Genomic DNA, 13,576 nt, shown 5'->3' with positions numbered 1-13,576 from the left:
GAGAGCTCTCTTCCTCTGCTCTCTCTCTCCTTATATTGGGCGTGGTCGCTGGGAAGACACACAAACACAGGTTAATTGACATCAGGTGTAGTGATTCTGCCACTTACCTTCCCTGATTCCGCCCTCCAGTCACAGACCGATGCTTGACCACGCCCCCGCTGCCACATACCCCCACCGCCCGACTCAGGCCAGGCAGCTGTCCAGCCTGCAGCCGACTCCCCCCCCCCGATGGGAGAGGAAGTCCGCCACAACCATCTGCGCCCCCGGCCTGTGGATCACCTTGAAGTTAAAGGGCTGGAGTGCCAGATACCAACGGGTGATCCGCGCATTGGCATCCTTCATGCAGTGGAGCCACTGGAGGGGCGCGTGGTCCGAACAGCGGGTGAAAGGGCATCCCATCAGGTAGTAGCGGAGGGCGAGGACCACCCACTTGATGGCTAGGCACTCCTTCTCGATTGTGCTGTAGCACCCCTCACGCACTGACAGCTTCCTGCTGATATACAGCATGGGGCGATCCTCCCCCTCCACCTCCTGGGACAAAACAGCCCCCAGCCCTCTGTCCGACGCATCCGTCTGCAACATAAAGGGGAGAGAAAAGTCAGGGGAGTGTCACAGTGGCCCCAAACACAGTGCAGCCTTCACCTCAGAGAAAGACCGCTGGCATTGCTCTGTCCACTGGACCGGATCTGGTGCCCCCTTTTTAGTGAGATCAGTCAGCGGGCTGGTGACGTCCGAATAATTAGGTATAAACTTGCGATAGTAGCCAGCCAGCCCCAGGAACTGTCTCACCCCCTTTCTGGTGTTGGGCCTCAGGCAGGCCGCAATTGCTGCTGTCTTGTTAATTTGGGGACGCACCTGCCCATTGCCCAAGTGGGAGCCCAGATACCATACTTCCACCCGCCCAATCGCATACTTCTTTGGGTTGGCCGTGAGACCTGCTCGCCTCAGTGACCCAAGGACGGCCCTCAGGTGCTGCAGATGCTGCGGCCATTCATTACTATAGATTATTATGTCGTCCAAGTATGCGGCCGCGTAGATGGCATGGGGGCAGAGGACCCTGTCAATGAGCCGCTGGAATGTAGCGGGCGCCCCAAACAGCCCAAAAGGAAGTGTGACAAATTGGTGTAAGCCAAACGGTGTGGAAAACGCTGTTTTTTCTGGGGATAATGGAGTCAAGGGGATCTGCCAATAACCCTTCGTCAAATCCAGTGTCGAATAAAAGCGAGCCGTGCCTAGTCGATCCAGCAACTCATCAATGCGAGGCATTGGGTACGCGTTGAATTTAGACACCACGTTGACTTTTCTATAGTCCACACAGAACCGGACCGACCCATCGACCTTGGGAACCAAGACCACTGGGCTGCTCCAGTCACTGTGGGACTCCTCGACGATGCCCATTTCGAGCATGGCCTTGAGTTCTTCCTGAACCACCTTTTTCTTGTGTTCGGGTAGCCTGTAAGGCCAGCTGCGCACTACCACCCTCGGGGGCATCTCAATGTGGTGTTCTATGAGGCGGGTGCGGCTGGGCAGGGGCGAGAACACATCTGAAAATTCGGTCTGCAACTGGGCAACCTCCGTGAGTTGCATCAGGGAGAGGTGGTCTCCACAGGGGACCGGAGAGGTAAGCAAAGTCAATGTTCCTTTTTGAACCTCCGGCCCCAGCTCCGCCTTCTCCAGAACCATCAACACCAACACCACGGGGACCTCCTCATTCCAGAGTTTAAGCAGATTGAGGTGCTAAATATGTAGCGCCCCACCCCTGTCTGTTCGCCTCACCTCATAGTCAATGTCCCCGACTCGCCGTGTGACCTCAAAGGGTCCTTGCCACTTGGCAATCAATTTGGAGCTCAATGTGGGCAACAGTACGAGTACTTTATCTCCCAGTGCGAACTCCCTAAGGCGTGTACCCCTGTCGTACAGGCAGATTTGCCATTCTTGATCCTGCTGCAAATTCTCCTGGGTTAGGTGTGTGAGTGTGTGGAGTTTTGTGCACAGGTCAATAACATATTGAATTTTGTTTTTGCTCAGTGAAGGTCCCTCCTCCCAATTTTCCCGCAGTACATCTAGGATGCCGCGTGGCTTACGCCCATATAATAATTCGAATGGGGAGAACCCTGTGGAGGCTTGTGGGACCTCTTGCACTGCGAATAACAGGGGTTTGAGCCATTTATCCCAATTGCGTGCGTCCTCGCTTACGAATTTTTAAATTATATTCTTGAGGGTGCAGTTGAACCGTTTGACTAAAGCGTCCATTTGTGGGTGATAAACGCTAGTGCGGATCGGCTTAATTCCCAATAACCCATACAGTTCGTGCAGTGTGTGCGACATAAACGAAGTGCCTTGATCAATCAGAATCTCTTTGGGGATTCCGACTTGGGAGATGACGTGGAAGAGTGCTTCCACAATACTGTGTGCTGAGATATTGCGAAGAGGCACTGCTTCCAGGTATCGTGTTGCATAGTCCACGAGGACTAAAATAAAGCAATACCCTTATGTTGACTGATCTAATGGTCCGATGAGATCCATCCCAATTCTTTCGAACAGGGTCTCGATTAATGGTAGAGGGCGCAAAGGCGCTTTTGGAATGGCCACTGGATTTACTAACTGGCATTCGCGGCATGCCGTACACCACCTACGGACATCGCCGTGAATCCCTGGCCAATAGAACCGGGCCATTATTCGGGCTAGTGTCTTATCCTGCCCCGAGTGTCCAGCCATGGGATTAAAGTGAGCCGCCTGGAATACCAATTCCCGGCGGCTCTTTGGGATCAAAAGTTGTGAGACCGTCTCCTTAGTCTGAGTGTCCTGCGTCACTTGGTATAATCTATTTCTCATGGAGAAATAGGGGAAGGATGGGGTGGCATTTGGCTGGCGCATTTGACCATCGATTACTCTCACTTGGTCAAACGCTTGCCTCAGAGTCTCATCTTGCGACTGCTCTAACGGGAAATCCACAAGGGATTCCCCGAGAGAGGGAGGAGGAGCCTGTTGCTCCTCACTCTGACGCGAAGATGACGTAGATGGCTCTGTGACAGCTGCTTCCACCAATGCCACTCTGGGACCTCCCCCTGCTGAACTACAGCAGGACCCACTCTTTACTAAATGAGTCATTAATTCCCGAAATCTCGGCCAATCAGTCCCCAAAATTATCGAGTGGGTGAGGCGAGGATTAACTGCCGCCTTTACACTAGATTTCTCCCCTCGAAATAGAATGTGGACTGACACTAAAGGGTAGTTGTGAACATCCCCATGCACACACAACACCTTCACCAATTGTGCTCCCCCCAATGCCTCACCTTGCACCAGGCTTTGGTGGATTGAGGTCTGATTACAGCCAGAGTCCACCAAAGCCTGATACGTATTCCCTTGGACACTAACCGGTATGTGATACACTCCGGCTTGATCGAGGGCGGTTCCTGGCGCATTGGGGATCCGGACCACAGCGCCCACCTCCATTAATGAGCACTGATGCTGGAGGTGTCCCGGCTCCCCGCAGCGCCAGCAAACCGGCCCGTGCTTTCTCTCTGCACTGGTGCTCTGGGGCTCACTCACCTGAGGGGGGGGGAGAGACAGACACGGAAGCGGGAAATGGGAGGGCACCGCGGGTGCGGCGGGCCGGCTGGGGTGGAGCCGGCCCCTGCCTCTGCGGTGGGGGAATGGGGCAAGGACAAGACACAGAATGGGAGGGAGGGAGAGAGAGAGAGAGAGAGAGAGAGAGAGAGAGGAGAGAGGAGATCTGCTGTCCTGCCGTGGGAACAGCGGCCAAACGATCCTCCGCCAACTCAATGGCCTGATCCAGCGACGCCGGGCGATGGCACTGGACCCACTCTGCTGTTCCTTCAGGAAGCCGGACGATGAACTGCTCCAGTGCCACCAGATCAATGATTCCCTCGGCGTCGCGGTTGTCAGCCCTCAGCCACCGCCGGCAGGCGTCCCGGAGTTGCTGGCCAAATGCGAATGGCCAGCCGACCTCCTCTAGGTGTAGAGCACGAAGGCACAGGCGTTGTTGTTTGGGGGTGCGCCCCACATGCTGGAGAACGGCCCGGCGCAGGTCCGCATAGACCAGTCGGCTGTCGGCAGGGAGCTGTAGCGCGGCCAGCTGCACCTCGCTCATTAGCAGGGGGAGGAGGCGCGCCGCGCATTGTTCCACCGGCCAGCCCGAGGCCTCTGCTGCTTGTTCAAATAGTGTAAGGAAGGCCTCGGGGTCGTTGTGCGGGCCCATCTTCGTTAGGGTGAGGTGGGGTGTGCCCGCGGTGGTGGAGGTGGTGGACCCCGCCGACGCAAGGAGGTGCCAGAATGCCTGACGATCTTCCTGTTGTGCCAGCACTAGGGCCTCGAACTGTTGTTCTTGCTACTTTCGGAGGGTGAGCAGTGCCTGGTGCTGGCTCTGTTGGGCCGTGGCAAGGGCTTGGATCAGGTCTACGAAGGGGGAGGACTCCAGGGGCTGTTCTCCTCTGTGCTCCGATCCCGGGTTTCGGCACCACTGTAGAACTTTGCATGGGTGGGTGGAGCACAGAAGTACGGCAGGCCAGAACCGAGTTTCCAAAAACTCTTTATTAATACTTTTCAGCGTTTCACTCTCCCAGACACTCAGACACACACACACACACATCAGCCGTCTGGTTGGGGAGAGAGCTCTCTTCCTCTGCTCTCTCTCTATCCTTATATTGGGCGTTGTTGCTGGGAAGACACACAAACACAGGTTAATTGACATCAGGTGTAGTGATTCTGCCACTTACCTTCCCTGACTCCACCCTCCGGTCACAGACCGACACTTGACCATGCCTCCGCTGCCACACACAGTAGTAATTAAATGAATTATTATTATTTTTTAACTGTACAGCATTTCTCCTATGGAATGTTTTATCCCCTTTTACATAAATCATGAATTATTTAAAGTTTTTAAAGCATGAATTATGATTATTTAACATTTTAATGACAAATTAGCATGTGTGCTTCTCTTTAAATCATAAATTGATAACATCTTAGATACCTCACATTTTATATACAAAGTCATAATTTTAAATGCAGATATCCAGAAATCCTCTTAAACATACTTCATATTGTTTTTAGCACTGACAGTGCATTAAAAGGGCAGTCACGCTGTAAGAGGACATTGTATGCACTTATGTCATGAATCTCCCATGATGCTCTCTGATTTTGTTGTGTCCAAGATCTTTGTGGTAAAGCATCCATTGCGACTGAGGAGAGTACATTGGCGAACTATAATTTCTCGCAAATATATCAAGAATTGGCTAATAGTGACAAGGTCAGATACAGGGAAAAGATAAAAAATGTTCAGGGGTGGATCCGTACAGCAATGTTGTAGAGTATGAAGATGATGTACGGATGTGGCCGACTGTGAATTACACAGACATTGTGAATTACCTGGTGTTAACTACTAGCTTCGTCACTGGGAAGCAGATGAAAGCGTACAAAAGTCTGTCGGCCTACACTTTTTTTGTGTCAAGTTGAGTATGCAACATCTTCATCAGACAAACAGAAAATAACCGGAAAATCATTCTGGCCAGGATAAGTGCACTGTAGAGTCATCTGTGAAGAACATAATCACCAAATTCAGCTAATAAAGGTAGTTTGATTATTTAGACTATATAATATGTTTCTGGTGATATTTGCAGTATATTTATAAAAGGTTAAAGAGTAATTTTGTTTAATGGACGGTTAATGTAACATGTTAAGTCAAATAAAGGGTGCTGGTTGTAGTTAGCTTAGCTAGCTAACCAGAGTAACTAGCACACAACTGAATAGATTGACATGTTTTTCCTCTCTCTAGCTGCTTTATTTACGTTTGCAGTTGCTTTTCTGAGGGTGCAGTACATATGATGTGGGCAAATGTTACACAAAAAACACACACAAAAAAAAAAACTAATTATTGATGTCTGCTAAGGCAATATTTTACTGAGCTCAACTACTTACATTTTACTGGGGCTCTGTGCTCTGCATTTGTAACTGCAGTATAAATTGGAGTAGCGCTTACATGTACTGTATATCACTTACATTATGTTGCATCTTGAGATAGATATTATATATTTTGTCTATGGTTCACATAAATGATAGAAATATAAACTTCCCCTTTATCTGCACATAATCATACATATTTGTAGCTGGTCTCTTTTATGTCAGATCTGTTCAGATTTGCAAGCCACTGTCTCTGTCGTCTACAGGTTAGAGCTTCCATTTGGGGCCCTTCTCACATTTTAACAGTAGGTAAACTAAACAATCTGACTCCAGCCTTAGCAGAATTGTTCGAGCAGCTGATAACTGCACAAATTTGTGGCATTTTGTATTAAGGTACTCGTTGCGATGCATGTGTTATTCCACAAAGAAGGTGGACACAGCTAAATCAGAGAGGGTCATGGGACATGTCCAAACGATCTATAACACTAACAAAAGTGCAAAAGTAAATCAAATACACATCAAGTCAAAGAATTTAGCTACAACTCATTTTATACTCTCCATCAGGTTATCATTGCAGAAATATGCAGCTTTAACTCTAGCCTTAATACTCAATATCACGGCAGTAAATATAACACCAAGTTCACATATCAGCATGGAAAGCACAAGCTTTCTGTGGCGCCTCATGTTGACAAAGCAATATGGCTGCTGCAGTTAGCTGCACTAGCTACACACGGTTACACTCACAAAGACATGGCCAAAAGTGGTAAACTCCTGGCGCACAGAACCTTAAATCCCCTCTCTCTTTGCACAGGTCTCATCTTAAAGTCTGTTTAGCAAGTTATCCACTACCACTTTTATTACAGCTTGGTTCTAACTTCAGTAGCATTCATCCACTCATGTCGTTTTTTCTCCACTCATGTTTTGTTAGTCAGGCAGGCAAAAACAGGGACAAAAAACTGGACGGAAAAATTCAGGCAGGGGGGATCAAGAAGACACAATACCAATGAGCTGTAGCGAGACGAGGAAAGTCTACAGGAGACAATCTGGCAAATGGAGTTGCTCCAAACAGTTCTTAAAAAGCCCTGGCTGATGGGAGAGGAGTGGTAGCAGGTGTGGGAGTGCCGCTTCAGGAAATGGCCTTCAGCAAGGCAGGACTGAATTCCTGTCCTGGAGCTGGCATCGAAGTCCCACAATCTAAGGCATGGATGGACTGGACCGGATTGTGACAAAGAACTACATTTTAGTGAAAATACTTTGACTGACATGTTACTTAGCAAACAGAAAGTGATACTGTAAATGAAATAATCTTACAGAGCACAATTTTAAAATGGATTTCGACCATCAGTTTTAATTGCAGCTCTAATAGAATGATACACTTTTTCTAACTTTTTGTCCATGAAAGAAAAGGGAAAATGGTCACATACGATATATATATATATATATATATATATATATATATATATATATATAAACTATAGAGCCCAATTCTCTACTGGGTTACATAACTTTTAGGCGCTACTGAAAAACCGTTAAAATTAGATTTTTTAAAGATACTCCGTGTTTTTCCCAGAAAACTGTATATTTAGAAGAAGAAGAAACCTTTATTTGTCACATGCACACTTCAAGCACAGTGAAATTCATCCTCTGCATTTAACCCATCTGAAGCAGTGAACACACACGTGCACACACTCAGAGCAGTGGGCAGCCACACCAGAGCGCCCGGGGAGCAGTCAGGGGTTCGGTACCTCGCTCAAGGGCACCTCAGCCCAAGGCCGCCTCACGTTAACCTAACTGCATGTCTTTGGACTGTGGGGGAAATCTGGAGGAAACCCACGCAGACACGGGGAGAACATGCAAACTCCACACAGAAAGGCCCTCACCAGTCGCTGGGTTCGAACCCGGAACCTTCTTGCTGTGAGGCGACAGCGCTAACCACTACACCACCGTGCCGGTGTAGTGGTTGCAATATTTACCATTAGCTAGAGTTCACTTTCTGTTTAGCCAATTATATTAGCTACTGGAATTTAAGCTAGTTTAACCTACCATTTGTAAACAGGTTAATTTCGTGAAATATAGCTTAATGTTATCAAATTAGTGAAATTTGCTTCACAATGTTTTTTTCAAATTAGCTGGAGTTCCTGCCTTCTAGGATGGTTGTAGAATCTGCTGTTTATCTGTGTGTGAAGGAGGACTCAAACAAGAGACAGGCAGATTTTTCTCGAAGCTTCAGGCTCTCTTTATTTTCTCAGCAGTGCTTTTCAGTCCACTCATCACTCACCCAAGACCAAACAAAAATGCCATCTCAACACTTCATTCCACTTCATTTGAGTTTGTTTCAAACTAAATCATGCTCCGTGCTGGTTGTGAACTCTGACAGGTCTCTGTCTCTCTCTCACCAATCGCATTCCTGAAAGAACAATAAAGCATATATAGCACAAGGTGAGAATCACTAAGTGTTACCTGCTGGTTCAACCCACCTCCTCTTCATCTGCAGCTGACACTCAGCCATGCCCCTTCTGCTACATAGCCCTACCACCTGATTCAAGCTGGAAACCTGTCTGACTCCCCCCAGCCTTTGTGGGAAAGAAATCTGCCACTGGCAACTGTACCCCCAGCCTGTGGGCCACCTTGAACTTGAATGGCTGAAGTGCTAGATATCAACGAGTGAGCCACACAAATGTTTTTCCATAGCTTTTACCACACAAAGCTGCTTTTGCCTTTAGAATTGATCCGCTGCTGTCCTTGAGCAGCTGTGTAAAGTCAAATGGGTAGCTGGAAGGAGGCATAGAACCCACTCGTCTTCTGGCCATCCCCACACAGCTGCCACATATTCAGAGAGTTCCATGAAGGACTCTGAATCATCCGTGGAGGATATCTTCATGAGCATTATGGGAGGTTCTGCTGGTGTAGCCATAGATGGAGGAGCTGCAGCTGGAGTAGACATGGGTTGCAGCAGCATCTGTAACACCCATTGGTCCTCTGCCTGCTAATGAGTGATGGCTTCAAATCTTAATAATACTTTTAGTAATGATCTACAATTACTCAAGTATTGTCCACCCCTACACACACACACTGAGGTCAAAGTCATATGTGTGTTTCAGTAAGTTGGCTGTTAATGAAAGAGCAGTTGTGGAGGAGACAAGCAAATGGCCGGTGTGGAAATCGACTCAAACTGTCACACACAAGGTACAACACTACACTCTATTACACCACAAAACACTATACTATAGCATGCAACACTACATTACAGCATGGTACAGCATATTGCACTATAATATGCAACACTACACTGCTCTACACTGGACTGTGCTACACTACACTTTGATAACTACAGAACACTACACTTGACTGTACTGCACTAGAGTACACCAGACTATACTATGTAACATTATATTACACTACACTATGCAACACTAGACCCACTATACCACACTACACTATAATATACTACACTATAGTTCACGCTCCACATCACACTATACAGCACTACATTATATTGTGCAACACTGCACCACACAATGCAACACCACACTGCACTATACCACCATATGCTAAACTATAGTAATTACACTACAGTACTACACTATTGTACTGTAGTAAGGAAACACATATAAGGTTGAAGAGTGTAATTTTGCATTATTACAGTATCATGACTCTACAGGTTTCTAGTAGTTGTCGTAATCAGAAAGGTTCCCAGACATGTTTATACTCAGGTCTGGGTGTTTGAGTGGGTGATTAGTCCTAAACACACCCAAGCTGAGTGAGGGGGGCACTGGGGTGTCAGTGAATGACCTTCATCCACAGGTGCCATTGGGGTGTCTGTGAGTGACCTTCTTCAGGCGAGATGGGAATACCGTTGTGCATCGTGGAGGCCATTCGAGTTCTGTATGACAATTCAAAGAGCACAGTCTTAGTGCATGGAAAAATATCTGACACGTTTTACATCACCACTGGTGTTTTGCAGGAAGATGTGCTTGCCCCTTTCCTTTTCATCATAGTGGTAGACCATCTTATGACCACAGCCACCAACAAGTGCAACTCAGGTCTTATTACTCACCAAAGGCAGTCACAAAGAATCCCCAAAGTCAAATTAAATGACCTGGACTTTGCTGACAACATATGCCTGCTAGAATCAACAATGGAGAGTGCCCAGAAACAACTAAGTGCCACAGCGAATGCAACAAAATCAGTTGGGTTCGAGATACAGTAAGTGTTAGCAAGACTGAGTATGTACATGACATATAACCTGTGCCCTCAGAACCACCTCCAGGTTAATGAGGAGGAAATCAATCATGTCTCGGACTTCTGCTATTTGGGTTCCATGGTTGCTGACAGCAAAACTGATCTAAACCGGAGACGGGGATTAGTATGGTCAGTTTTTTGGAGGCTGGAAAAGATCTGGAGAAGTACCATGATCCCATTGAAATCAAAACTCACCTTCTTTAGAACAACCTGTCTCTCCGTTCTCCTGTATGGCTGTGAAACCTGGGTTATCTCACAAGACATGAGTAATAAAATCAACTCATACACAACCTCGTGTTACAGGACAATGCTTGGCATCAAATGCACTGACAGAGTCTCTAACCTGACCATATACCAACGCCTGGAAGTGGAGCCACTCATTAACACTGTACAATGCCACCAACTGTCCTTCCTCAGTCACCAACTTTGTTTATGCCTTGTATGTCCCACAACATGGTAAACGAAGGCCTGGTAGACAAGCCACCTTATATCCGACCTACATCCGGAAAGTCATGGGTGAAGGATATGATCTCATTTCCAACAAGGAACTTGAATCCTTTGCCAACGACAAGCTGAAATGGAGGAAGCTAGTGGTCGCCTGCTCTGTAGCCAAACAATGATGATGATGATGACTCTACAGTTATCCTTTAACATTTCACTTTAATTTCACTTATAATTCAGTATCCTGAAGATTTGTATAAATTAATTTATCATCTAGTCATAGATTGGTTCAGTAATTATGGTAATGTTTCTAAAAGTTCTGAAATGTTTCATGTTTTAATTGCTTTTGATTGAATTATATTTTATTGGTTATATTTTATTGGTTTTATTGGTTTATTGGTTGAACAAATATTTATTATTAAATATGGTTAAACCCAACTCCCACTCATCTGACCTGTAATTTAAATTAGTTAAATTATATTGAATCAGTTAAATAATATAAATTAGCATTAAAATATTATAATAAATGAATCAAATAAATAAACATAACAAATAATATCTTTTTTCCTCAGGTCCCACTGAAGGCATCTACACTCTCCATGTTGCTTTGTGAGTAAGCCAATTGCTTTGCTCCATTCTGATTATGTGACTCATCGTCTGTCGTAGGTTGATTATTATCCATCCATTCATCTCATTATCTGTAGCCGCTTTATCCTGTTCTACAGGGTCGCAGGCGAGCTGGAGCCTATCCCAGCTGACTATGGGCGAAAGGCGGGGTTCACCCTGGACAAGTAGCCAGATCATCGCAGGGCTGACACACAAAGACACACAACCATTCACACTCACATTCACACCTACGGTCAATTTAGAGTCACCAGTTAACCTAACCTGCATGTCTTTGGACTGTGGGGGAAACCGGAGCACCCGGAGGAAACCCACGCGGACACGGGGAGAACATGCAAACTCCACACAGAAAGGCCCTCGCCGGCCACGGGGCTCGAACCCGGACCTTCTTGCTGTGAGGCAACAGTGCTAACCACTACACCACCGTGCTGCTCCGGTTGATTATTATGTTATTAAATAAGTTATAGCACCTTCTCCAGAGTGCTGACCATTTCCTCCTGTAGAACCCATAACGGTCATGACCTCATGAGGTCACATGATTTACAAATGGATTCAAGAGAGAAACTCACAATCTTTTCTGTTGTTAAATTCATCTATTTTACAAATTAATATGAGAGACAATTTTGTGTGGTAATATTTTTAAATGTTCCTGGGAATCACATTTAAATTAATAGGGTACATATTATTTTAGTATTTTTCACTATCCTGACATGCACCAATGTAGTTTAGTAACAGCAACAACAACAACAACAACAACAATAATAATAATAATAATAATAATAATAATAACATTTCCTCCTCCATCTACCTCTGCTAATTAATTTGATGCATACATTTGAAACATACACATTTTTAAATAAAATCAAATAGATGTAAATGCATAAAAACTAACTCTGCCATAAATAATTTCTGTGAGTGATTATACCTCAGATCACAACCTTATGTTCTGTTTTAGACTGTTATTGAATATTAACACGAGCCAATTTTTCCATTACAGCTAATGATAGGAAACCTACTGAAGGCTCTATTTTTTCTACCAGTTTTGGGGTTTTTTTAAATTAGTAAATAGTTTTGAATGTCAAATTTTAAGAGTTTTTGATTTGAGGTGCAGGTTAATGACAATAATTACAACAGTGGCAGAAAGTCTTAAGAGAGACAGAGCTCATGAGTGTGTTTAACATTGCTGTGCATAAACTTGTGAAACATTTTATATGTTGACTTGGAAACCAGACAAACAGGGACATTTTGCTCTGACATTGCTGATTGCTTTTAAATCTTCTGGATGCACAAAAGTGTCACAATAACAATACCACTTACATTGCCACTGCTTCAACACATGCAAAGTTATGCATCAAGTATAAACCAGACCCCTCTGCTTCACATCATCCCAGTGTGAATTATTTTCTTATAAAAACACAACACTTCCCACTAGCCTGGTAAGTCAGTGCAAGGAATATTCCTTTGGACCTAGAGAGGTGATACAGCTAGGCACTGTGTCACATGTGGGCCCTGAGGTGAGCGGGTGTCACGGGCTGTAGCTGGATCGTCAGAGGTGAGCCGCGAGAGCTTTTGCTAGTGGCAGAAATTCTGCTTCATCATTGGCATCAGGCCTAGACATTAAGCATTTACCACTGGTGGCCCATTGGGCCAGTGGAATTGAAAAGTTACTGGCCCAAATGGAAAATGTGGTGGCCCGAATGCACACAGTACCCGAGCCATGGCTGCCATAGGCAGCCGCTGCAAGCACCACAGGTGCTTGCACAAAGAGGGGGGTCTGGGGGCCCTCCCCCAGAAAATTTTGATTTTTCAATTCATATTTGTGCATTCTGGTGCATTTTAAGGTGAAATTAATGAAAATAAGATTATTCATATTTTGCTAACATTATTATATCTTTCTTGATGTTCACATTGATATTTTATTGTTTGCATTTCTTGTTATCAATTTCTTAGTTACATTTAAAAATTTCCTTTGTTCTTGTTCTCTGTTCGTTTAACACATGCTGTTGATTACTGTTTTACATTAACAATTGTTTGTATAAGTTTTAGAATAAGCTAAGTTTTGCCTCACCATGCAACTAACTTGTTTATAGAATAAGCTTTGCCTGTAACCCACCCTGTGTGATGGAGACATATTTCCCTTTTTTGTCATGGTTTCAACTTTGGCTCATATATTCTCAACATTGTAGATATTGAACTCTCACCACTGTAGATATTCTTATAAAAATAGAGGTACAATTAACTTTTTAAATACACCTTTATATAATAGCCACAAGGCACACACAGGCCAGTCCCAAGTCTGGATGAAAGGTGAGGGTGGCATACTAACCCTTATCATGCTGGATTTAAATGG

The 13,576-nt window shown here is 45.4% G+C and overlaps 1 protein-coding gene across 6 annotated transcripts in view; it reads left to right on the top strand.

Annotated features, from left to right (window-relative positions):
* The window catches only part of LOC132871395 (rho guanine nucleotide exchange factor 28-like), a 97,016-nt gene that overhangs the window by 39,324 nt on the left and 44,116 nt on the right, over nt 1-13,576 (top strand). For all 6 annotated transcript variants that reach the window (XM_060905515.1, XM_060905518.1, XM_060905520.1 and 3 more), the window contains 2 exons: nt 9,021-9,105; nt 11,175-11,211. In XM_060905515.1, coding sequence (XP_060761498.1) covers nt 9,021-9,105; nt 11,175-11,211 — 122 coding nt within the window. The remainder of the gene's footprint in view (nt 1-9,020; nt 9,106-11,174; nt 11,212-13,576) is intronic.

Source organism: Neoarius graeffei, chromosome 23 (genome assembly GCF_027579695.1).
Source record: "Neoarius graeffei isolate fNeoGra1 chromosome 23, fNeoGra1.pri, whole genome shotgun sequence".
In the NCBI taxonomy this organism is placed as follows: domain Eukaryota; kingdom Metazoa; phylum Chordata; class Actinopteri; order Siluriformes; family Ariidae; genus Neoarius; species Neoarius graeffei.
The sequence above is the reverse complement of the archived record's forward strand: the minus strand, read 5'-3'. Positions and strand labels throughout refer to the sequence as shown.